At 33.1% G+C, this 25,527-nt stretch overlaps 1 protein-coding gene and 1 non-coding gene across 3 annotated transcripts; one reads left to right on the top strand and one right to left on the bottom strand.

Moving 5' to 3' along the window:
* Nucleotides 1-243: 243 nt before the first annotated feature.
* Nucleotides 244-6,815, top strand: not (ubiquitin carboxyl-terminal hydrolase nonstop). 2 transcript variants are annotated; one of them, XM_073980043.1, is made up of 6 exons: nt 615-736; nt 818-1,608; nt 1,667-2,068; nt 2,170-2,280; nt 2,349-3,142; nt 6,580-6,815. In XM_073980043.1, the coding sequence occupies exons 2-6, from the start codon at nt 1,489-1,491 to the stop codon at nt 6,620-6,622; spliced, it is 1,470 nt and encodes a 489-aa protein (XP_073836144.1). In that variant the 5' UTR covers nt 615-736; nt 818-1,488; the 3' UTR covers nt 6,623-6,815. The 2 variants fall into 2 exon arrangements, with proteins under 2 accessions (XP_073836146.1, XP_073836144.1); XM_073980045.1 differs by having other exon boundaries at nt 244-1,608.
* Nucleotides 6,816-7,091: 276 nt separating this feature from the next.
* Nucleotides 7,092-7,163, bottom strand: TRNAP-CGG (transfer RNA proline (anticodon CGG)). The gene has a single exon. It is a non-coding gene; the product is annotated as a tRNA-Pro (tRNA).
* Between the last annotated feature and the right edge of the window lie 18,364 nt (nt 7,164-25,527).

The following is a 25,527-nucleotide window of genomic DNA, read 5'->3' as shown; positions in this document are numbered from 1 at the left end:
TGTTGGTAACATAAGGTGTCAAAATTTGACATGAATTCAATGCAGTTGACACATTATGTTACCATCAGCTGGCATGATAATGCTACCTGTATTATTGTACCATGATCATGAATGAAAATCACCAATGTTACCACATATTTTCAAAATTTACCCAACGCGTAGGTAAAGATAACTAAAAGGTAGCTACCTACCCGGTTACCTAGGGCTAGAAATTACGGGCATAAATAGATATCTGAAAGAATGACAAGTATTTTTCAGTTCATATAAATTAGCTCTACTCGTCTTTTGGCTGAAACTTTCTTAAAAATCTGTAAACAAAAACTATGAAAATATTGCTAAGTTTACATTTACGAAATCCACTCGATTTCAACTATCAATTCCATTACTCAAACGTCAAGTGAAATCCAATCGATTTCAGATGAGTTTTCATTTGACGTATACACAAAGTAATTGACAGATGAAATCGAGTGTATTTCGTAAATGTAAACATAGTATATGAATCATGTTGCTATGAATTGTGTACCATGTCGTGTACGTAATTATGAGAACGAACGACGTTATTCAAATTCTGGTATGAACATGGCATTACCAATGATAATTCGATAACAAACGTCATTTACATTTGGTCTGTTATCGAAATAGTACCATCACCAAAGAAAACAAAGTGTTTTTGCGTATGTGATTGTGTACTGCAAACGAATTGAGAAAAACGACGAGGAGAAAATTGCAATATAAGGTTTCTTTAATATTTTAACAAGACAAAATATTTATTAAATGATAAATAAACAAATTAAACAACGTTAAAAATATTTCAAAGGTTTCAGAGAACAGAATTGTTGCAGAAGAATTATTTGGCCGGCGAAACACAATTTTTCTCAGTCCAGTACATAGTAGCAACAATAGCAACAACAACAACATCGAGAGCAACACACAAATCTCGCCAGAAAAAGAACATCGGAAAGAGAAAAAAGGAATATAAACAGCTGCAAAATTCATCGTAAAAATAAGACTGTAAGCAGTGGTGGTAGTAGTGGAAGTGGTGGTTACAACGATAAAGGAGACAGTAAGTTATCTACTACTACCGGCATTTATGACAAATGTGATAGTGACCAGAACAGCGGCGTCAAGTCCTTTCGTAAATCAGGTGGTGGTGGTAGTGGTGGAGGAACAGAAAATTGTTGCCCAGCAAAGATAACCAAGTTGGAAATATTACAAACCGCGGAAGAAGGTGAGCAAGAGGCGTCATTTGGTCCATTGACAAGGGCACGTAGCGGTAGTTGTGGCCAGAAGCGTAATACAAGGGGTGATTTGAATGATAGCAGAGAAGAGACCACACCTTTGCATTTGTTACTGACACAAAGGCTTAAAGGTGCTGAGACAGCGAGTACCGGCGGACATTTTAACGAACTTCTTAAAGCTGGCTCAGTTTCGGGTGATTACTTATTGGCCTCCACTTCAACAACAGCGGCATCAAGTAATCGCTCAAATATGTCCGAAAATGGCTGTAAACATTTTCAGGCTTATGTTAAGGAAAATTCTTTGGACACGTATCGTATTATAGATGCTTACTTTTCGGCCTGTATTAACAGGGATGCAAGGGAGAAAAAGGTATGATATTGGCCTTTACCAGGAGTTCCGAAATCACCAAGTTTCTTTTTTGTTGTAGGCTCTGACTTGTTGCTGTTTCGAGTGTGGTAGTTATGGCATACAATTATATGCTTGTTTGCATTGCATATATTTTGGCTGTCGTGGTTCCCACATTACCACTCATTTACGTGCCAAAAAACATTCCATAGCCTTGGAACTGTCTCATGGCACATTGTATTGTAATTCATGTCGAGACTTTATATACGATGGACGTTCCAGGGATATTGCTGCCGTCAATCGTAAACTAGAGGCTAAAGATTTACAAAAGAGCCTTGCTTGGACACCATGGATACCTACGCCGAAGGAGACTAATTTAATGTTGGCCAATCCGAAACGGCGCAATGTCAAGGCTAACGAAACTTTGGGTCTGAGAGGTCTAATTAATTTAGGTTCCACCTGTTTCATGAATTGTATTGTACAGGTAGGAACTTAATTTGTGGAGTATTATTTATAGTCGCAAAGATTTATTGGAGGCCTCATAAAATGATTAAAAGTTGATCATTATTATCTACTTCCTTTTAGGCATTAATCCACACTCCTCTTCTGAGCGATTACTTCCTGTCCGACCGCCATGAATGCAGTGCAAAATCCTCAATGAAATGTTTAGTTTGTGAAGTTTCTCGTTTATTCCAGGTGGATTATTTTAAAATTTTACCTCCAACTCCTCAAAACTAATAACAATTTCCCTCTCTCCCTTAAAGGAATTCTATTCTGGTTCCCGCACACCATTATCGTTACATCGTCTACTGCATTTAATATGGAATCATGCCAAACATTTGGCCGGCTATGAACAACAAGATGCTCATGAATTTTTCATTGCCACTTTGGATGTTTTACATCGTCATTGTATTAAAGCCAAAGCTGAAACAGAAAGTGCCAATAAATCGAGTTCTTCGCAGACCACAACAACTCATTCGAATTGCCCGACACAATGTAATTGTATTATAGATCAAATTTTTACCGGCATGCTGCAAAGTGATGTAGTGTGTCAATCGTGTAAAGGTGTTTCAACCACAATTGATCCATTCTGGGATATTTCCTTAGATTTGGGTGAAGCTCATGGTGGTGCAACACCCAAATCTTTAATCGATTGTTTAGAACGTTATACCCGTGCCGAACATTTAGGTTCATCGGCGAAAATTAAATGTTCCACATGTAAGTCGTATCAGGAATCTACGAAACAATTTAGCCTCCGTACACTACCAAGTGTGGCCAGTTTTCACTTGAAACGTTTTGAACATTCATCGCTTATAGATAAGAAAATCTCGACGTTTATATCATTTCCGGTTGAATTCGATATGACACCATTTATGTCAGAGAAAAATAATGCCTATGGTGATTTTCGTTATTCCCTCTATGCTGTGGTAAATCATGTGGGCACCATTGATGCAGGTCATTATACAGCCTATGTACGACACCACAAGGATACCTGGGTGAAATGTGATGATCATATTATAACGACGGCAACACTGAAACAAGTTTTGGATAGCGAAGGGTAAGTGTAAAAGAAAAATTATAACTTTCAGGATCGTTAAGCTTTAATTTGAATGTTGAAGTGTTCAAAAAAGAATAAAAGAAGATAAACGGAAGTGATGGACTATATTATGTAGTTTTATGAATTAAGGGGTCAAGTCGTGACTAAGGACTCCACCCGGATCGCTATAAAATGTTTACCGTATGCAGTCCTTGATATGCTGATCACACTTATGCACAACCCATTAAAATATTTGGATTATATTTTTATGGATTATATTTTTATCGATGACGCTGTCCCCGATTTTGCAATAAACCAGTAAATTTTAATTTAATAGCCTTCAAATGTAATATGCGATGTTTTCTTAGGTCCCTGATCATTTTGACCGATTTTGACAAAACGCTCAATATATTTGACTTGAAATGTCTGAAATTATGTATCTTCTGAACATATTTTGAACAGATATGTGATTAAACCCTGAATGTTTTGTTTTTTTTTTTTTTTTTTTTTTGAGCATAATGATTTGATTGTTTATAATTCTCATATACACTTTCTACACAACATTGATATAAATAGCACGTGTAATATCGAGAGTATTGAAAAACACAACACATGTCCGGTTTTGCCAAGTGCAATAAAGGAAGTGAATGAAGAATAAAGGAATAATTAAAAATCATAACAAAGCAGAAAAGTAAACAGAACATATAAAAGAAACAAAAAAAAAACAAAAGAAAAAAAAAAAGAAAATTATTTTGATTTTTCTTCATGTTTTCTTCTAACGACTCACTAAAGACTCATAAACGATTATAAACATGTCTCGAAAAAGAGTCACAAATTAATCAACATATCAGCAATAAATGATTAAAATACGACTCGAAAAAGACTTTATATAGGTACCATCAGACATTTTTCAAAAATGACTCTAAACTAATACAGAGGAAGACTCATATGTGATTTTTTTGGAAAAGTCTCCCGAGGTAACGTTTTTCTGCCGACAAAGGAGTCTTTTTATGATCAGAAAATGCGCTCAAATTCCAGCTTTTTAATCGATCAGTCGGATCAAAAGAGGCTCGAATTTAATTAAAAATTTCAAAAAAAATGCTGGCTGGGTAATTCCCGTTTCAAAAATTGTAATATATCCAATAACTTGTTTAAATACAGTTCTTGAACATGTGATTATTTTTTATATAAATTTCAATAAATGCTCTGTTCCAGAACCTGCAAGAAGCTGCTATTTTTTACTACGATGAAAATTTTTCCTTTATGTTATCGGAAAAAATAGTAAAAATTGGTAGATTCTTGCAGTTCTGGAACAGACCAAAAAGTTACCTTCGAAAAATTTTCTTTGTTTGAGTAGGAGCTATAACTATAGAAACACCATTGGTCTGTTCCAGAACTGCAAGAACCTAAAATTTTTTTAATATTTTCTTTCGTTAACACAAACGAAAAATTTTTGTCGTAGTAAAAATGTGTAGATTTTTGCAGGTTCTGGAACATGCCTCATATGTCGACAAAATTCGTTCAGGATTGTCTTATTTGAAGTGTTCTCTATAAAATAAAACCATAAAATTATAAAAAGTCAGCAACACAGTTTTCGAGTTTTGTCCGTAATGCTGGGGAAGAAGGGTGAAACAATATTAGGTGTGAAACTAATACATTGCCGCAAACAATTTACCGAACTTATACAGTTGTAGTTACGATTTCCCTAGAAATTTCCCCGCAATGATCGACTATCATAAGAAATATGGGAAGGACTTATAAAGAAATGTAATATGTAACACCACTTATAATAGGTTTAAGAGGTTATGGCCATTTATTGAGCACGAAAAAACCAAAACTTTTTTTTTTGAAGATTTTGTTTTTATCTGAAAAGTCACACCTTGAGCTACTTACGGACATTTTTTGTTGAAAATTTTGCACATTGATCTGGCAAACGGCCGCCTACGAACCACTGTTTGTATTAAAGCACTTTGCGGTGCCCACTGTAGCTCGAAAATGAATAAATAAATCACTCAGCATATAAAAAAATGTAAATTAAAAAAATTGTGAAGTTTTTATTTAGTTTTTTTTTTTTTCGCCATAAATCCGTCAATTTTTTTAAAGTCTTTCGATTAAGGACAACCTTTTTATGTGTATACTAATCCCACAAAAACATATGTATGAAGATTGGATCATCCGTTTTCGAGCTACAGTGGGCACTGCATTCAAAAATACCATTTCGAGAAAACCGAGTTTAAAACTTCGATATTGCATACAAATCAAAATGAATTTTTCCTTTCGAGCGCTAATATCTGAGCTAATTCTTATCCGATCGACTCGAAATTCTTGCTACATATTCTTTTCTAACTATGCTTTTAAATAAGCCAATAAAAAATCGGTTTTGTATATTGGCTATCGAAACTCAAAATCTGTCCTCAGGAGACTCAGGATCACGTCTAAAAGCAGTCTGAATGCTTTTGATTGCTCTGGTAATCATAATTGATTACAGCGAAGTTATGATTTGCGAAGTTAAGCAAATCAGAAATACTCATGGGAATGTAGTCAACACCATGCTGAAAAATTTGATCTCGTCTTAACTGAGTTTCGAACCCATGACCTTCAGCATGTAAGGCGGACATAGCAATCACTACGCCGCGTAGTAATCACTGTGCATGTCGTTTCTAAGTGTATTGGGGAAAACATATTTTTTGTGTAGATTGACTGGTGCGTAATATTTTGTCCAAACTTAGATTAAGTTCATTGATGGGTCATATCGGCCCACTCCTTCGAGTATCTGCCCCATAAAAGTTCAAAATATTTTCCTAAACGGTGTAACCGATTTGGTACAACATTGCACATATTATTATTTCTACCAGAAATAGATAAGGTTCTTATATGGACTAATCGTTTTTTGTGCGTTTTAAAACATGTCTCGGCTCATTTTGAAATTTTTGTTGCATGTTGTCCTGGAAACCCTTTTACGAATATATAATTGTAAATTTTAATATTTTTTTCTGGCCCATATTTCCTGAGATGATGACCCAGAAGGCTCCAAATCCCCATGCCAGCACCAAATAAAATGACTGATAAGCATTAACCCCACGACAGCGGGTTCTTTGTACCGATAACCCTACACAACATCAAACCGATGCGCTGCTACCACAAGAACAATTGATAAACACGACAACTTGCGATTTGATCTCAAGTTCTACGAATGTCTATATCGCAACACCTTCGGATGTCTCCCTCACAAAACTATTAAATATTAAAATACATTTATTTGCGAAATTTGCCTAGTGGAATACACAAAAGCATATGCGCATATCTGTCGGCGACAGAACGCAGCGAGGCAATAATAAATATCGAACTAATCGGGATAGCCCTACTAATAATATACATAATTGTACATATCGCCGTAAATTATTTTTAATTATTTCCTAATTAATACATTTTTCTTTATTCTTTTCCTTTCTTTTCAGATATTTATTATTCTATCATAAAAATATATTGGAATACGAATAAAATTAGACTGGAATAAACACAAAACTGAATACAAAATGAACACAACTTTTTTAAAATTATTAAAAAAATACAAAATAAAAATTAAAAAATACAAAAAGAAATCCTAGAACCAACAACCTAGAAATACAAACAAAACACAAATGTATTAAATAATTATGTCAAACTAAAAAAAAGAAACAAAACTTAAATATAACTGTTATGAATTTTTATTTCTTCAAACCACAAAAACCTAAAAAATTATAGTAAACAACAAACAAAACCCTAAAATTATAATTCATAAAATATCAACACAAAAAAATAACTATTTACTCATTCCACACTAAATTTCTCACCGCAACAACCCATACTCATTTTGTGTATTTTTAAAATTTTTTCGTTTTGCTTTTATTTTTCGCCGCATAGTGACTGTGTTGTTTGCTCTCTTTGTAAAATTCTTAAGAAAAATTGCAAAAAAAAGTCAATGCAACTTGGGCTCGTCCGGGATTTGAACCCGGGACCTCTCACACCCGAAGCGAGAATCATACCCCTAGACCAACGAGCCACACATATATAAGGCGTTAATTGGCATTAAATGCAACACGGTGTGGTAGTGGTGAATTGGTGTGTAGAAAAATACTGGCATGTGGTGAATTTGATAAGAAATACAACAAATGTGGCGAGTATGTGTTATGGTGGTTGATTGTCTAACGAAAAAGTGTTGTCTACCTTGGGGCGTTGAGAAAATCATTGTTGTTTTAATAAACGCAAATATATTAGGTAGTTGTTCATGATGGCAGTTGTCTTTACATTCTAGTGGTAAGGTTTAAAACGTATTTTACATTTAACATTGGTTTGTTCCCTTATACTAGGTTTACATTTACGAAATCCACTCGATATCAACTGTCAATTCCATTGCTCAAACATCAAATGAAATCTCATCTGAAATCCATTGGATTTCATTTGACGTTTTACCAATGGAATTGACAGTTGAAATCGAGTGGATTTCGTAAATGTGAACCAAGCATTACTTTTTAATAGTAAAACTGGTAAAGGAGAGAAAGAGAGAAAAATTGTTCTCACATAAAGTTCGCAAAACGCAAAAATGGAAAAAAAACGTCAAAAAGCTGGAACAAATGTCAAAGTCGACGTACCAACCAATCAGCCAATTTGTGGAGTAAAAAGTTTTTAAAGAGAGCGTCATTAATCGCCATTTTTGTTTAAAGAGAAGTGAACATTTTACAACTTTTTTGTGTACGGGAACGGGTTTTCGGGTAAAATGTGTAAAAGTTGTAAAAACTTTTTAGTTCTGGAACAAAGCTCATGTTTTATAAAACATGCATCATTTAAGTTGTCAATTCCAAACTCTTAAGCTACACGCTGAAACTTTCATTCGAAACTTTCCCATTATTTTGGCGTTTATAGATCGAGTTCCATACTAAAGTAATTTTATGAATTTACTCTAAAGCCACACGCTGAAACTTTCAAACGAAACTTTCCCATTATTTTGGCGTTCTTAGGTCGAGTTTCCAACTACAGTAATTTCATAAAATCACTTTAGTATGGAACTCGATCTATAAACGCCAAAATAATGGGAAAGTTTCAGCGTTTGGCTTTAGAGTTCTGTATTGGGAAACTCGACCTAAGTCCCGGTCCACACTAGAGTGATTTCATTGAAAAAATTGCATGAAATTATGCGTCTCTAGATCGACCTCCATGGTAGAGTAAAATCATAAAATTGCTGTAGTGGGGAATTCGATTTAAGAACACCTAATTTCATGAAATTTTTTAATGAAATTCAAGCTAGTGTGGACCGGGACTAAGAACGCCAAAATCATGGGAAAGTTTGGTGAGAAAGTTTGAGCGTGTGGCTTTAGAGTAAATTCATAAAATTACTTTAGTATGGAACTCGATCTATAAACGCCAAAATAATGGGAAAGTTTCGAATGAAAGTTTCAGCGTGTAGCTTTAGAGTAAGAGAGAAATTGTTCTCACATAAAAGTTTTTTCATAAAGTTCGAAAACGGAAAAATGGAAAAAAACGTCAAAAAGCTGGAACAAATGTCAAAGTCGACGTACCAACCAATCAGCCAATTTGTCGAGTAAAAAGTTTTTAAAGAGAGCGTCATTAATCGCCATTTTTGTTTAAAGAGAAGTGAACATTTTACAACTTCTTTGTGTACGGGAACGGGTTTTCGGGTAAAATGTGTAAAAGTCGTAAAAGTTGTAAAAACTTTTTAGTTCTGGAACAAAGCTCATGTTTTATAAAACATGCATCATTTAAGTTGTCAATTCCAAACTCTAAAGCTACACGCTGAAACTTTCATTCGAAACTTTCCCATTATTTTGGCGCTCTTAGGTCGAGGTCCAACTACAGTAATTTCATAAAATCACTTTAGTATGGAACTCGATCTATAAACGCCAAAATAATGGGAAAGTTTCGTATGAAAGTTTCAGCGTGTAGCTTTGTCCGGGTCCACACTCGCGTTAATTTCATTGAAAAATTTCATGAAATTAGGCGTTCTTAAATCGAATTCCCCTTTACAGGAATTTTATGATTTTACTCTACTATGTCCCGGGTCACACTAGAGTAATTTCACTGAAATTTTGGCATGAAATTATGCGTCTCTAGATCGAGTTCCATAGTAGAGTAAAATCATGACATTGCTGTTGTGGGGAATTCGACCTAAGAAGGCCTAATTTCATGAAATTTTTTATTGAAATTCACTTTAGTGTGGACCGCAATTTCATGCAATTTTTTCAATGAAATCAGTCTGGTGTGGACCGGGACTTTAGAGTTACTGTATTGGGAAACTCGACCTAAGAACGCCAAAATAATGGGAAAGTTTCAGCGTGTGGCTTTAGAGATACAATATCTGTCAAATAAATGACAAAAACTCCCAAAACACCTGTTTTAAATACAAGTGTAAAATGTTTAAAACAAAAAAATGGTATTAAGCCAATGCAAACAAAAGACGTATCTGTACAAAATAGGTGTGTACGATAACTTCGCAAGTGAAAAGTACTTGCAAGCACTCAGCAAGTTCTCAGTAACCTCTCTCCACCAATTTTACTCTCTCGAAGCAAAAAATTTGCAGATTGTTATCGAACAGCAATTTGCAAAAACTTGCAAGAAGTCAGCTGATTTGATAAACAAGAAGAAGTTGGCGGAAAAGATTAAATTTAACAATTGAACGTGTCTACCATTTTTTTTTTTTATTTTTCCATTTAAAATTACAAAAATATGAGCAATAAGAGGAAAATAGACCTAGTGTGTTCTCCAGGAACTTTCAAACGAATTTCAAAATGCCTTGGCTTTATATATCGTGCATATCTTCCGTAACCCCCTATTGTTTTCTTCTGAAAATATTAGTTAAGCCTTCCAGCGCAAATGGAATGTGAATTCTAATTGTTTGTGCTTTTGTTTCCATATGTTTCATGTTTATACAAAGCAGTCATTTCACATACATTATCCTTGATGGCATGTACATACATAAATGGTCTGCGACCATTGGATATTTTTTCAAATCATTACACCCTCATGTGCCATTTCTCAACGAGGAGGCGTTTCATTTATCTACTGTATAACTGACTTATTCAGTGGTTGTGAAACGGCCAATACCTGGCCGTCTACATTGTGTTTCTCTTACTCCATGGATGCACCGCTTTTTGCAGGGATTTGATACCTTTAAAATAAACAATAAATAGTCACCATAAACTACAAAATAAGTTATTTTACTTACTCTTATGTTACACGCTAAAACTTTCATACGAAACTTTCCCATTATTTTGGCGTTCATAGATCGAGTTCCATACAAAAGTAATTTTATGAATGGGGAACTCGAACTAAGAACGCCAAAATAATGGGAAAGTTTCGTATGAAAGTTTTAGCGTGTAACATAAGAGTTACATTATCGTTTTCCGTCTGTTTTTACTCCCGGGCAATGAATTTTATAACGAAAAATAGAAGAAATGGAAAAAAGTCTAACATTTCTTTTCTATCACGGATAATGGAGGTTCCGGATAATCGAGGTTAAACTGTATTTATTTTAATAGCCAAACGTTTGTTTATGTTTTTGCCAAGAAGTTCGCCACAAAACATTCGAATTTAAATCAGGTGATCAAACTTGCAAATTCTTACAAGAAAAATTTTCCTTGCAAAAACTTGTAAACAAAAGTCTCCAAAACTCTCCAATAATCTCTCACAATTGTCTCCAAATTCTCTCTCTTTTACTTTGCAAGTTTGTTATCGAACAGCATTTTGTAAAAGTTTGTGCAAATTTGCACAAACTTTTGGGTTATCGTACAGACCTAATATCTCAATTTGTTCGGAGGCTAAAACAAATAAAACCTGTTACGTCGAAAACACATCCATCGTTTCAGCATGGTCGGGCGTCATTTCAGATAAAAGAATAAAGAAAAAATTCGATAGTTGTTATCATATATATTGCCCCTATATAACGGTACTTCCCGATTTAAGTTATTTTGTAGTTTTCAACCACATTTGCAAAAACCGAATTACCTATAACCGCACTATCCGTTTTCTGGTATTTTATCGCCTAATGCTTGGTTTACATTTACGAAATCCACTCGATTTCAACTGGCAATTCCATTGGTTAAACGCCAAATGAAATCCAATGGATTTCAGATGAGATTTCATTTGACGTTTTTGCAATGGAATTGACAGTTGAAATCGAGTGGATTTCGTAAATGTAAACTAAGCATAAAATACATCGTTTGAGTAGAACTGAAAACACATCCGTCCCTTAAAGCTGAAAACACATCCAACGTTTGAGTAAAGTTTTGTGTCATTTCTGGTAGAAGAATAAAGAAAAATTTGAACTTGGCAGCACTTTGTCTTTTATTCATCTACCAGAAATGACACAAAACTTTACTCAAACGTTGGATGTGTTTTCAGCTTAAGTGCCGCGTCACGCGTCAAAAACAACAACCACATGAAAAATTTGCAAGTGGTGCCAAGTTTGTTCTTGTGCTTACATGTGGTTGCTGTAACGCGGCACTCAACGGACCGTATGTATTGGCGCTTAAGGTGCAAACATATGCTCTGTTCCAGAACCTGCAAGAAGCTACTATTTTTTACTACGATAACATTTTTTCCTTTATGTTATCGGAAAAAATTGTAAAAATTAGTAGATTCTTGCAGTACTGGGTAGAGCTGGCAAAAAATCGATGGCACTATCGATAATATCGATTATTTTTTAAAAAATACAATATCGATAGATAGTTTTGTCTATCGATATTATCGGATTAAAACCCCCTAACCTAAAATTCACTGAAATTAATAGAAATTCGAGGCTTCTCGGTTTTGTGGATGTAAGAAAGTAAGCTGGTAGTTACACGTAAAAATTTTTCAAAAAAGTAAAATGTATTTTTATTAAATAAAAGCAATTGTTTTTTTCTCCTTTTTGATTTCTGTGAACTATTTGTGCAAAATTTCAACAAAGCGTAGACATTTCCGCCATTTTCATTTCCAAATTAATGGTGGTGACAAATTAACGATAATATCGATAGCAATCGATATTTTAAACTATTATATCGAAAATATCTAATGTTGGGAATATCGATGGTTTGCCAGCTCTAGTACTGGGGCTGGATTCTTGTTCTATGAAAATTTGAAATGAAAAATATTTTCTTTATAATTTTTTTCATTTGACAGTTTTCTCCTTTATAAAAGTTTTCATTTTACATTTTCATAGTCCCAATTTACATTAGGCGAATTTACTTGCGGCAATTTTTCTCGTTCCCTCTTAAACTTGCCTCTTGCATTTATACAAAGCAATTCTGTTCCGATAAGTTTTGTTTTCAAAACAATGAAAATAATGTCAAATACGAAAAAAAATATAAAAGGAATTGCCTGAAAATTGCCGGTACGAGTAATTTTTTTCCATTTCCATTCCCCAAACGTGTCTCTCCTACAAACAGAGACTTGCCGCAAGTAAACTCGGCTAATGTAAATTGGGACATATGCTCTGTTCCAGAACCTGCAAGAAGCTACAATTTTTTACTCCGATAACAATTTTTCTTTTATGTTATCGAAAAAAATAGTAAAAATTAGTAGATTCTTGCAGTACTGGAACAGACCAATAGAAACAGAATTTAGCCTCTGGAACAGACCATAGATTACGCACTTCGATAACTTTACTCGACAAGTCGAAAATCGATAAACTAGGGATACGTAAAATCGATTTCGGTTAATCGATTATTAACCGTAAAATTTCCAAAAGTCGTAGTCGACTATTGACTGTGCGAAAACAGGATAATCGATTATTCTTAGTCGACTTTCGGAAGACGGAGTCAACTATTATTCGTAGTCAACCATTAGTCGTAGTCTATTATTAATCGTAGTCGGCTATTAATCGTGGTCGACTATTAGTCGTAGTTGACTATTAGGTGTGCTAAAACCGCATAAACGACGGTACTTTTTTATACATATAACCATCACGGATCGCATCAACGAAAATGGTCGATTATAGTCGATTAAAATTGGTTTTCGGCAGTTAACGATTAATCGAAAGTCGAGTTTTAAGTTTTTCACGAAAACCGAATAATCGAAAAATCGATTATTGCAATTCACTACGTATCCCTACGATAAACCATCCCTGCAACAAGAAAGCAAAGTGCCGTTATTTGAAAGCAGGAAAAAAATATTCGAAGAATTACGATAATAAATTGGAGTATTGTTCGATTTTTGTTAATATATTAAATTTATTAGTTAAAAGCAATGAGAAAATCTCGCAAAATGTTTCAATCGGTAAATTCTCGTATAAATTATGTTTGCCATCAAATTACCCAGATTGTCGTGAGTAGCTGGCTTTGATGTTAGATAAGATGCTGTGGTTTCCAATGTTTTGAACTGAACTGATAACCTCATCTGATACACCTTTCAATGTCATCAAAAACAATGGCATTCAAGTACAAACTACTACTCCTACCTCTTGGGAGGAGGTTTTAGGGAGTTTTATAAAGAAGTGGTACTAAATATTGAGACATTTATTGTAATGGAATCAGGAAAATAACGATTACCCACTATCAAAATTTCAGCAATATCTGAGAACATCCGTTTTCTAGCTACAGTAGGAACCGCATTCAAAAATCCCATTTCGAGAAAACCGCGTTTAATACTTCGACGCTACATACAAATCACAATCACTTTTCTTTTGCTAACGCTCATAGGACGTTCCTTTTTTTGTAAGATTCTGATTTGGATATTGCTTCTATATATACAGTATAATCTCGATAAGAAAGAAGTAAAAGTGCGAAAATACGAAGCATTTGTAATAATTAGTACAAATTATCGAGTACACGAGCAGGTATAAGTTAATTGTGTATACAAAAGGGTTATGACTTCAAAATTGTTTCCCGTAGCAGGAATGAAGAACTACAGTGGATCACAGTCAAAAGTATCCACTTCAGTTTCTTTCATTAAAACTGCGATTGCTAAGAATTGGTTAATGATAACGATTTCATTCCTTTTTATACTTTTACATTAGCGTCTTAACTTAAATTGTATAATAAAATAAAATTAACGAAATTCAGGTAAATTTAGATAAAAAAATAAAAATGGTTAAACAACATCGATTTCTACCTCACAGTGAAAAGTATGCACACTAAAAGATTCGTGAAACAAAAAGGATTTTTTAGGGTTTCAGCCCTTGGTATGACATCCTTTGTTATCCTTTACAGCTTTTAGCTTTTTTGGCAAAGATTTAACTAAGTTTTCGGGGCAAGATACCAAAATTTTTCCCTATTCTTCTTGCAAGGCACATTTCAGGGTTCCTATACTTTAGATGTTACGATTTTTTATATTTGTCTCCAAAATACTCCATAAATTATCTATAGGATTCAAATCCGCCTTTATCTCAGAAACGAATAGGAATTTGGCCTTTAGCAATATTGCAGCCCTAAGCTGGTAGAACTTATCTTTTGAAAAAAAACCACATAAGAACTCCATCTAGGGCATCAAAATCGATAAAATATAGAAAATTTTAATTTTTTAATTTTTTTTAATCTTTTAATGGTGAAAATGTTGTATACAAAATCAAACTTGATGGAGTGTCCTATATATGTTCATCGGGTGCCTGACAGAAGCGGGCTTCAAAGAAATTGTTTGTATGGGTTCAAGGATACAAGAACAATATCATATACTCATATTTACACGAGATTACAGATCCTAGTGAACTGAAATGGGCCTTATATCAAGGGGAGATCTGACATTTGGACAGGGATATGAAGGCTTCGCCCATATTTATGGATAACATATTGCTATGTTTTACTCCCATGCATCTAGGATAACTCATTGTAGTCTCTAGACCTCAAAACCATTCAGTACTTACCAAAAAAATCCAAAAGAGTGTTAAATAAAGCCCCATTTTGTGCCAAAATGGCCCAAAAGCTGTAATTCGGGTCCAATGGGGTATTATCACCGGATTTCACCAAAATACTGGTGGATTTATTATTTAGACACTCGAATAGAATCAAAATAAGCTAAAAAGCCAAAATAAAGGCATGTCAAGCTAAAGAATTAAAAAATGTCTTACTTTTGGCAAGAGTGTAAACTTTCTTTTGACTCTTAAAATTTCGGATTATTTTATCAATCTTCATTTATTTCATAATTAAGCTTATACAAGGCTAAATATTTCCTGGATTTTAATTCAACACTAAACACTTAAAAAAATTGTATTTGTGTTTTATATTTCCCAATAGAAAGTCAAGTCTTCGATGACATTTTCGTCGAGGATTCGTTAATGAAATTTCCGAAATTGTCATGCACGACACGATGCATGACAATTTCTGGCAATGAGTCACCAGAAATAACCAAAAATATTCAAACGAAATATGCTATGAAAAAATTGTACATACAGTATGCAAAGTTCATATTTGTACACACGTAAAAAATGGATAAAATCGTTATTAATTCCATATTTTATGTGAAAAATATGAAATAATTGATAGGAATTACCATAACGATGACAGATTTTAGAATAACAAAACAAATTTTTAATTTATTCCGTCATTTAGGTATAGATGGCGCCTGTGTGAGTGGCAAAGTTCGTATTCGTACACCTATACGCACAATATATTCGGAGTTTTTAAGGATTTTCAAAGCAAAATTCCGCACATTTTTGTTCTTTTCTTCTTTTAGAATGTCTCTGCTATAGAAATATGTAAAAATAATGGCAATTTTATTAAAAATTTTGTATGAGTAAAAAGTCGGACGAATATTTGAAGTACTTAAGAAAAATGTGGTAGATATGATTAACTATTGCAATTTATTCCCGAATTTTGGACGAAAATAGCTAATAGCAGTCCTTCTGTAACAGTAGTCGAGGTCTAGTATGAAAATAAATGTTGTCAGCGTTTGGAAAAGCAAAGAAACGTAATCCGGGCTTAGGTAAAGTAAACACATTTTTGAGTTTTACTTTATAAAAATCGCAAGTTTCGTTTTATATTTGACATAAAATGTATTGAAGTTTTAGAATACGGTTTCGAAAATCATTTTATGTGGAAAACTGTGAGAAATTATGAAGAAAAATGAAACTGTACAAGTTTTCATACTGTCTGCGTACGACTGAAATTCTACGCTTACTATGAACGATGGTTATGGCTGCCAAAATAGCTAAAATAATGGTTTTTACTTCTTGAAAATTATGTTTCTTTATCGAAGGATCCAAAATGAGTACACAAATGTCAAAAGAATGAAGTAAATTGTCCGGGAAAGAAACGTGGGGTAACCTTTTGAAGAAAAGCATTATTTTCGGGCAAATTTTCTTTCTTAAAAATTTATTATTCCTCGTAATTTCCGAAATGTCTTGAAATAAAATGATTTTCGAAACCGTATTCTTAACACGTTCGCGGACGCAAGCAAATTTAGAGAGGTGAAAAAAATGACACCCAATTATTTCCGAAATTAGTTTTATTGTTTTTATTTATTAATTATTGAATATTATTATTATTTTTTATTTATTATAGAATGTATCTTGTTCAAATAAATCGTATTATGTATATTAAACACCAAAACTTAAGATTGTATACAAGTAAATTAACAAAAATTGGCTGACAATGTGAATGCTATAGCATTCACGTCGTTTTGCATCGGAATGCTATAGCATTCACGTCCGCGAACGTGTTAAACTTCAATACATTTAATGTAAAATATAAAACGAAACTTGAGATTTTCACCAAGTAAAAACCAAAAATGTGTTTACTTTACCTAAGCCCGGATTACGTTCCTTTGCATTTCCAAAAGCTGACAACATTTATTTTCATATTAGACCTCGAATATTGTTACAGAAGGACTGCTATTAGCTATTTTCGTCCAAACTTCGGGAATAAATTGCAATAGTTAATCATATCTAGCACATTTTTCTTAAGTATTTCAAATATTCGTCCGACTTTTTACTCATACAACATTTTTAATAAAATTACCATTATTTTTACATATTTCTATAGCAGAGGAATCCCAAAAGAAGAAAAGAACAAAAATTTGCGGAATTTTGCTTTGAAAATCCTTAAAAACTCCAAATATATTGTGCTTATGCCCGTAATTTCTAGCCCTAGGTAACCGGGTAGGTAGCTACCTATTAGTTATCTTTACCTACGCGTTTGGTAATTTCTACGTGCCATTTACCAAGGCGTGTAAATTTTGAAAACATGTGGTAACATTGGTGATTTTCATTCATGATTTGGTAAAAACATTGCCACATATAAGTGTTTTTCAATATTTAACACATTGGCAACGATCAACCAGGCAAAATCCTTGGCGTAAGAAACACGGCCGTCTTCGACCCGGTAACGTTACCTATGGATTGAAATTATGAAATTTTGCTTACACGGGGGATATCTATGAACTCATAGATAACTACGCGTAGAAATTACGGGCATTATAGGTGTACGAATACGAACTTTGCCACTAACACAGGCGCCATCTACACCTAAATGACGGAATAAATTAAAAATTTGTTTTGTTATTCTTAAATCTGTCTTCGTTATGGTAATTCCTATCAATTATTTCATATTTTGCACATAAAATATGGAATTAATAACGATTTTATCCATTTTTTAGGTGTTTACGAATATGTACTTTGCATACTGTATCTAGAAATTGTTAATATTTTAATACGACCGAAATCGTTCAAACATTATATTTTGAATTAAAAATTCTCGACATTTTTCTAAGTAGCGGGATGTAAGTGAAAAATAGTATGGCTGACATACTATTTATAACAATGACTTTTGTTTGTTTCTTTAACACAGGATGAAGCAATCAACATGGAATTGGAATTTTTTATTTGGAGTTTATTATATCCAACCGCGATCCTGGAAACAATTGAAGGAAAGTGTATAAATGACATACATACATATATTTATACATCACAAGATAGTGCATAATGTTTTATTCTTTGCAGAATTTGCCTAAAAAGTCTTGCCGTCCTAGAAGTTGTTGTTCAAGAGAGTCTTGGGCCGTTCTTGATTATAGACCACACTGCCGCGGAAATGATTTTATATTATGTAGTTTATTTTTATATGTATTTTTATATGTATAAAATTTAAAAAACACCCAATAGAAAATCAAGTCATCGACGACATTTTCGTCGACGATTCGTTTACGAAATTACCGAAATTGTCATGCACGACGCGATGCATGACCATGTCTTGCAAAGTGTCGTGGCAACAAACTCAAAAATGCTCAAAAAAGCGTGCTATGAAATGATTGTTCACATATTGATTCAAATATACAATTTTTATTTTAGAATAATTGTAAGATAAAAAAAATCATCAAATTCTGAAAGCACGTCAATACTAAACAGTTTGCTTCAAACAAAGAGCGGTAAGTGAGAAAAATTATATTAATTTAATTTATTTGACAATCACAGTAACCTAGCCCATAGGGCCAAGAGCGGTTCTAAAAACGGCTATAAAATAACTACTCTCAGTTACTTATATCTAACAATATTTCTTAGCTTATCATAAATAGAATTATACATAAATAAGGAACTTAAAAAATAATTTAAGTTATTCTTTTAATACATATGTATATGTAGCGAAGTCATGGCAAAATCCGAAAATCCCAACGGTTTTAAAAGATGCGGCAGTGGTATATGGTAAGATTATAGATTATTTTAGTGGTTATTGTCAACATCCATTCATAATGTTTTCTTTTTACAGAATCCATATATAAGGCAGGTCGCCCCTCCATAGGTTGTGATGAGAAATTGAAGCGCGGATAAATTCAAAAATAGGTGGATCGGAGAATATTGTGGAACGAATCATTATTAATCTAAGATAAAATTTATAAAATGATGTATTTTTAATGTAATAAAAATAAAAATTTGACACACGACAACAAAATGAAATTGTCTTTAGAAGGGTCGTTAACGACAAATAGCAAGACAGTGTCTGTAAAGCTGTCGTCAACGAAAAAACGTGTTTTTTGTCTTCGAAGTCGTCGTCGACGACAACTTTGCTTACCTTGTCGCCCACGTTGTCGTGCATGAATACTGGGACACTTGTGTGAAAAAGTCGTCAACGATCCCAAAGGGCTGTCTGCAAAGAGTCGTGAACGAATTGGAAATGTCGTGCACGAGTCATCAATGTTGTCTTGAAGACACTTTCTATTGGGTTATTATATCATTATACCGGTGTAATTATGCTATTAACAACTTTTTGTGAGGTGTAAACTTTCTTTTGACTCTGACTGTATGTGCTCGGGCTCATATATTGATAAAATTGGAATGTTGTCCCAAATCCCATTTTTTCAGCGCCTAAATTTCAAATTATCCTTTCAGAATGTTCAAATAATACATCTTATCCTTAATTCCTTCGATAAAGACACGATTTCCTACACCGGAAGCACTCATTCAACGCCATACCACAACAGAGTCTCCCCTGTGCTTTACTGTTAAAATTGTGTGTTTGTGGTCCAAAGCGGTATTTGCCCTATGACATACATATGTATCTTAATTGGTCCATATGACCAAAACTTGTCTTCATTGCTTTCATTGGCAGCCTGTTTTGGTCATATGGACCAATTAAGGTATGTCATAGGCCAAATACCGCCTTGGACCCCAAACACACAATTTCAACAGTAAAGCATGAGTGCTTCCGGTCTAGGAAATCGTGTCTTTATCGAAGGAATTAAGGATAAGATGTATTATTTAAACATTCTGAAAGGATAATTTGAAATTTAGGCGCTGAAAAAAATGGGATTTGGGACAACATTCCAATTTTATCAATATATGAGCCCGGGCACAAATCACATACAGTATGCAAAGTTCATATTCGTACACCCCTAAGAACTGAATAAAATCGTTATTAATTCCATATTTTATGTGCAAATATGAAATAATTGATGGGAATTACCATAACGAAGAAAGATTTAAGAATAACAAAACCAATTTTTAATTTATTCCGTCATTTAGGTATAGATGGCGCCTGTGTGGGTGGCAAAATTCGTATTCGTACATCTATACGCAATATATATTTGGAGTTTTTAAGGTTTTTCAAAGCAAAATACCGCAAATTTTTGTTCTTTTCTTCTTTTGGGATGCCTCTGCTATAGAAATATGTAAAAATAACGGTAATTTTATTAAAAATTTTGTTTGAATAAGAAGTCGGACGAATATTTGAAATACTTAAGAAAAATGTGCTAGATATGATTTACTATTGCAATTTATTCCCGAATTTTGGACAAAAATAGTAAATAGCAGTCCTCCTGTAACAATATTCGAGGTCTAATATGAAAATAAATGTTGTCAGCGTTTGGAAATGGAAAGAAACGTAATCCGGGCTTAGGTAAAGTAAACACATTTTTGGTTTTTACTTGGTAAAAGTCGCAAGTTTCGTTTAATATTTGACATAAAATGTATTGAAGTTTTAGAATACGGTTTTGAAAATCATTTTATGTCGAAAACTGTGAGAAATTATAAAGAAAAATTAATCTGTACAAGTTTTCATATTGTCTGCGTACGACTGAAATTCTACGCTTACTATGAACGAGGGTTATGGCTGCCAAAATTGCGAAAATAATGGTTTTTACTTCTTGAACATTATATTTCTTTACCGTAGGATCCAAAATGAGCACAAAAATCTCAAAAGAATGAAGTAAATTGTCCAGGAAAGAGCGTGGGGTAACCTTTGAAGAAATGAATTATTTTCGGGGAAATTTTATTCCTTAAAAAGTCATTATTCCTCGTAATTTCCGATATGTCTTGACATAAACAGCCCTATTCTGAACGCATGGGAGTTGGGAATTTTTTCCCATTCCCACATTTTCGTATTCTGAATAAAATTTTTGTGGGAGTTTTTTCCCATTTCCCATCTCCCCTCATTCTGAATGAAGTTCGAATTGGGAATTTGTTCCCATGGGAAAAAAGTATACATTCTCTATCTTGAATTGTGGGAGAATTTTGTGGGAAAAATCTCCCCAGAAAACAGCGTGGGAGTTTGAAAAAAAATTTCAAGAAATTTCATATTTTTATGAAATTTCATATTTTAAGACATCTACACGACAAAATTATTGCAAATATTTATAATCGCCATGTGTTTGCTTAATAAAAGCATACAAAATGTACTGTAAAATATGTCATTAGTAGACTTCGGATTTTGCATATTCTTATATGATACAAAAACCTGCAAGAATCTAACATGTTTTACACCGATAAAAAATGTTCCTTTAGGTTATCGAACAAAACAAAAAAAGTAGTAAAAATTAGTAGATTTTTGCAGTTCTGGAACAGACCATATGTATTGAAATACGAGAAAAAGAGTCATGGTTGATTCTATTAACGCAGAACAACAAGTAAAAACAAATCAATTTCAAAAGAATTTTTGGCAATAATTATTAAAATATATTGGAAAATAACCATAATATACAATCTTTACAACTTTTATTCATTTTCGTAATATAACTTTCGGGTTTTTTAAATCAGACGACCAACGTTCTATTGAAAACGTGTTAGTCTCCTCAACGACACGACAAAGATCACAGGCGTACATACATATATGCCAAATTATTGCAATGCTATTCCATTTTCCGAAATGCCTTTTCTTGAATAGGATCGTTATTTTTGAACGTAGAAGCTTGAAATTTTGCAAGGGCATGTGTTTTAGTTTTAGATTCAATCACAAACGTATTTTATTATCATTATTATTATTTTTTTTTTTTTTTGAGATACGTCTTCGGATATTTATGGTGACGATATGTAATAACAAGCAAAAATATGTAATAATCGAGAAAAATATCCGAACTTATCTTTTTGAATTTTTTTTAAAAATATGCAAAATACGAGTTCTAGCGATCATTAGGAATATGTAAAACTAGCGATATACTCGTTAAACCCCTAACTAAAATTACTCGGTATCAACATACAATTTTTATATTCGTTACAAACTTAAAAAGTTCCTATTACTTTTTACATAAAAATTATGTTTGCCTACTAATTAAAAAATGCTTACACCAATTCGCATCTGAAGAAAATGTGCTTATTAGAACAACATCACACATCGTTGACTCCATTCACTTAAAAAATCCATAAATCAATGCACGGTTGTTGAATTAAATAAGTTGTGCTTTTGCTAATCTAATCCAAAAACCGCGAATTCAATGCAAATAGGCATTTTGTATTACAAAACAAAATTACAGCCCCCTAAAAGTATGCTATCATAATTTGGTGTAACTAATTTCGAATTTCGAAAATTCAATTCCCATGATTTGATGTTCCCACGTCGTTGAGAATATGGAAAACGTGGGAATGGGAAATTTCGCTCCCATGGGAAACAGTTCCCATGGGAATGTTCAGAATAGGGCTGAAAATGATCTTCGAAACCGTATTCTAAAAATTCAGTACATTTAATGTCAAATATAAAACGAAACTTGCGATTTTCACCAAATTAACAACCAAAACTGTGTTTACTTTACCTAAGCCCGGATTACATTTCTTTGCATTTGCAAACGCTGACAACATTTATTTTCATATTAGACCTCGAATATTGTTACAGAAGGACTGCTATTTACTATTTTTGTCCAAAATTCGGGAATAAATTGCAATAGTAAATCATATCTAGCACATTTTTCTTAAGTATTTCAAATATTCGTCCGACTTCTTATTCAAGCAAAATTTTTGATAAAATTACCGTTATTTTTACATATTTCTATAGCAGAGGCATCCCAAAAGAAGAAAAGAACAAAAATTTGCGGTATTTTGCTTTGAAAAACCTTAAAAACTCCAAATATATAGTGCGTATAGGTGTACGAATACGAATTTTGCCACCCACGCAGGCGCCATCTATACCTAATAGACGGAATAAATTAAAAATTTGTTTTGCTGTTCATAAATCTTTCTTCGTTATGGTAATTCCTATCAATTATTTCATATTTGCACATAAAATATGGAATTAATAACGATTTCATTAATTTTTTAGGGGTGTACGAATATGAACTTTGCATACTGTATTTTTCCAAAATGGATGGAGGATAACAAAGGATGTCATACCAAGGGCTGAAACCTAAAAAATCCTTTTTGTTTCAGGAATCTTTTAGAGTGGATACTTTTCACTGTGAGGTAGAAATCGATTTTGTTTAACAATTTTTATATTTTTATCTAAACTTACCTGAATTTTGTTAATTTTATTTTATAATATTTTATCAATATATGAGCCCGGGCACAAATCACATCTTTTTCCAAAATGGATGCTATGTAACTGTCCAAGAGTGATTTAAACACCTCTCCGATCCCCGGATTTGAAACCTATAGATAATTTATGGAGTATTTTGGAGACAAATATAAAAAATCGTAACATCTAAAGTATAGCAACCCTGAAATGTGCCTTGCAAGAAGAATGGGGAAAAATTCCGGTATCTTGCCACGAAAACTTAGTTAAATATTTGCCAAAAAGGCTAAAAGCTGTAAAGGATAACAAAGGATGTCATACCAAGGGCTGAAACCTAAAAAATCCTTTTTGTTTCAGGAATCTTTTAGAGTGGATACTTTTCACTGTGAGGTAGAAATCGATTTTGTTTAACAATTTTTATATTTTTATCTAAACTTACCTAAATTTTGTTAATTTTATTTTATAATATTTAAGTTAAGACACTAATGTAACAATATAAAAAAGAATGAAATCGCTATCATAAATTAACTCTTAGAAATCGCAGTTTTAATGAAAGAAAGTGAATTGGATACTTTTGACTGTGATTCACTGTATATGTTTTAGCATTCCAAATACTTTTCTAGCAGAAATATTTATTTAACAACCGAACATTATTTCAAAGCCATCGGGCCAAAAAAGGTGAATTAAATTATAACAATTCATTGTATGATATCACTACTCAAAAAAATAACTTGACAATTGTATGAATAAAATTCAGAATAATACAATGAGGAATATAATAAATTTATCTACGTACACATAGCCCAGAAAGTCTGCGTTCAAATGACTACTTTTCAAAAATGATGCTAAAACTTTAATAAATAGGTAAATGAGATTAGTTTTTCTTTCATAAATATGTTATTGGCACTCTTTAGTACCAGAATAAAAAGAAAAATGGCAGAAAATATATTACTTTTGCGAAGATAACGGTAAAAAAGTGTTACAACTGCTAAATTAGAGCCCCAAAAAGTCTGCGTTCACTTTGTATGTTGCAATAATACCGTTAGTTTTTTTGATTTTTTTTTTGAAGTTTTCTCCCATTTTTAATCAATATTGTCACAACTGGTCATTCTGTGAGGTCGTTTGCACAGTTTAAGTTAAAAAAGTCAAGTATTTCAAGAATGGAAAACAAGGGCAAAGAAATTGGTATCGATAAAAAAAATTCTAGGTAAATTATGGAAAAAGCTATCGAAATATTGGCAAAACTGTAGGTAGAACATATTAGTCTATACATAGAGTGATAATTAACTATAAACAAACCGGAATTTTTACGTCAAACCCCAGATCTGGGCATTATATAGGAGCCAAAACCTTACAATCTCAGCAGTATGCTTTGAAACGTTATGTTGTTGCAACCAAAATTTCGTAGATAAACCAAGTTCTTCTGCATTTTTGGTTCAAATTGCGTTTCATGATGTTTAGGTAACCATACTTGTCCATTGTCGATTCAATAAATACAAGTTGGCCCAATCCAGAAGCTGCTACACACCCCCAAACCAAAACAGCACTCTCGCCATTTTTTACAGTGTAAAACATTGATGCTCAAATTATTTTGCTCATTTGACTCTCTGTGAGTGTCTTTCCTTTGCTAAACCGCGGCAGATGAGAAAAAAGAGAACGTGTGTTGTTGTTGTAGTCACGTTAACGTATATGGATGATCTTGGCTGGTGTAAAACAAGATTTTGTTTTTCAAGCGCTGTTCAAGCTTTCTCCAAACAGTTTGAAGTCCTTTCATTGCAAACATATAGAACATGCTTTCGTCCGAAAATATGACTTGATTCCTGAATACTGGAGGCTTGTTTATGTATTCATTAGCAAATTCAATATGCTTCTGCCTGTTCACTAGTGATATGTACTGCTTTCGCCGTGCGACTATACCGTGATATCCAGCTTTATGCAGTATTTTGCTGGCGGTTTGTGCACAAATACTTTTTTTGGATGCCATTTTCAAATTTTCAAGAATTTTCGAAGTAATTATCGGACTGTTTGTTTTAACTATATTAGTTATGTTACGCTCCTCCCGTTCTGATAATATTTTTGACCGTCCAAAACTGAGCTTTGACCGTCCAGATCTGGGCTTTGACTTCAAAATTCCGATTTGTTTATAGTTAATTATCACTCTATGTATAGACTAATATGTTCTACCTACAGTTCGCCAATATTTCGATAGCTTTTTCCATAATTTACCTATAATTTTTCTTTTATCAATGCTAATTTCTTTGCCCTTGTTTTCCATTGTTGAAATACTTTACTTTTTTAAGT

Source organism: Musca autumnalis, unplaced genomic scaffold, assembly GCF_047663935.1.
Source record: "Musca autumnalis isolate F117 unplaced genomic scaffold, ASM4766393v1 scaffold_4, whole genome shotgun sequence".
Classification (NCBI taxonomy): domain Eukaryota; kingdom Metazoa; phylum Arthropoda; class Insecta; order Diptera; family Muscidae; genus Musca; species Musca autumnalis.
This window is presented reverse-complemented; position numbering and strand designations above follow the sequence as displayed.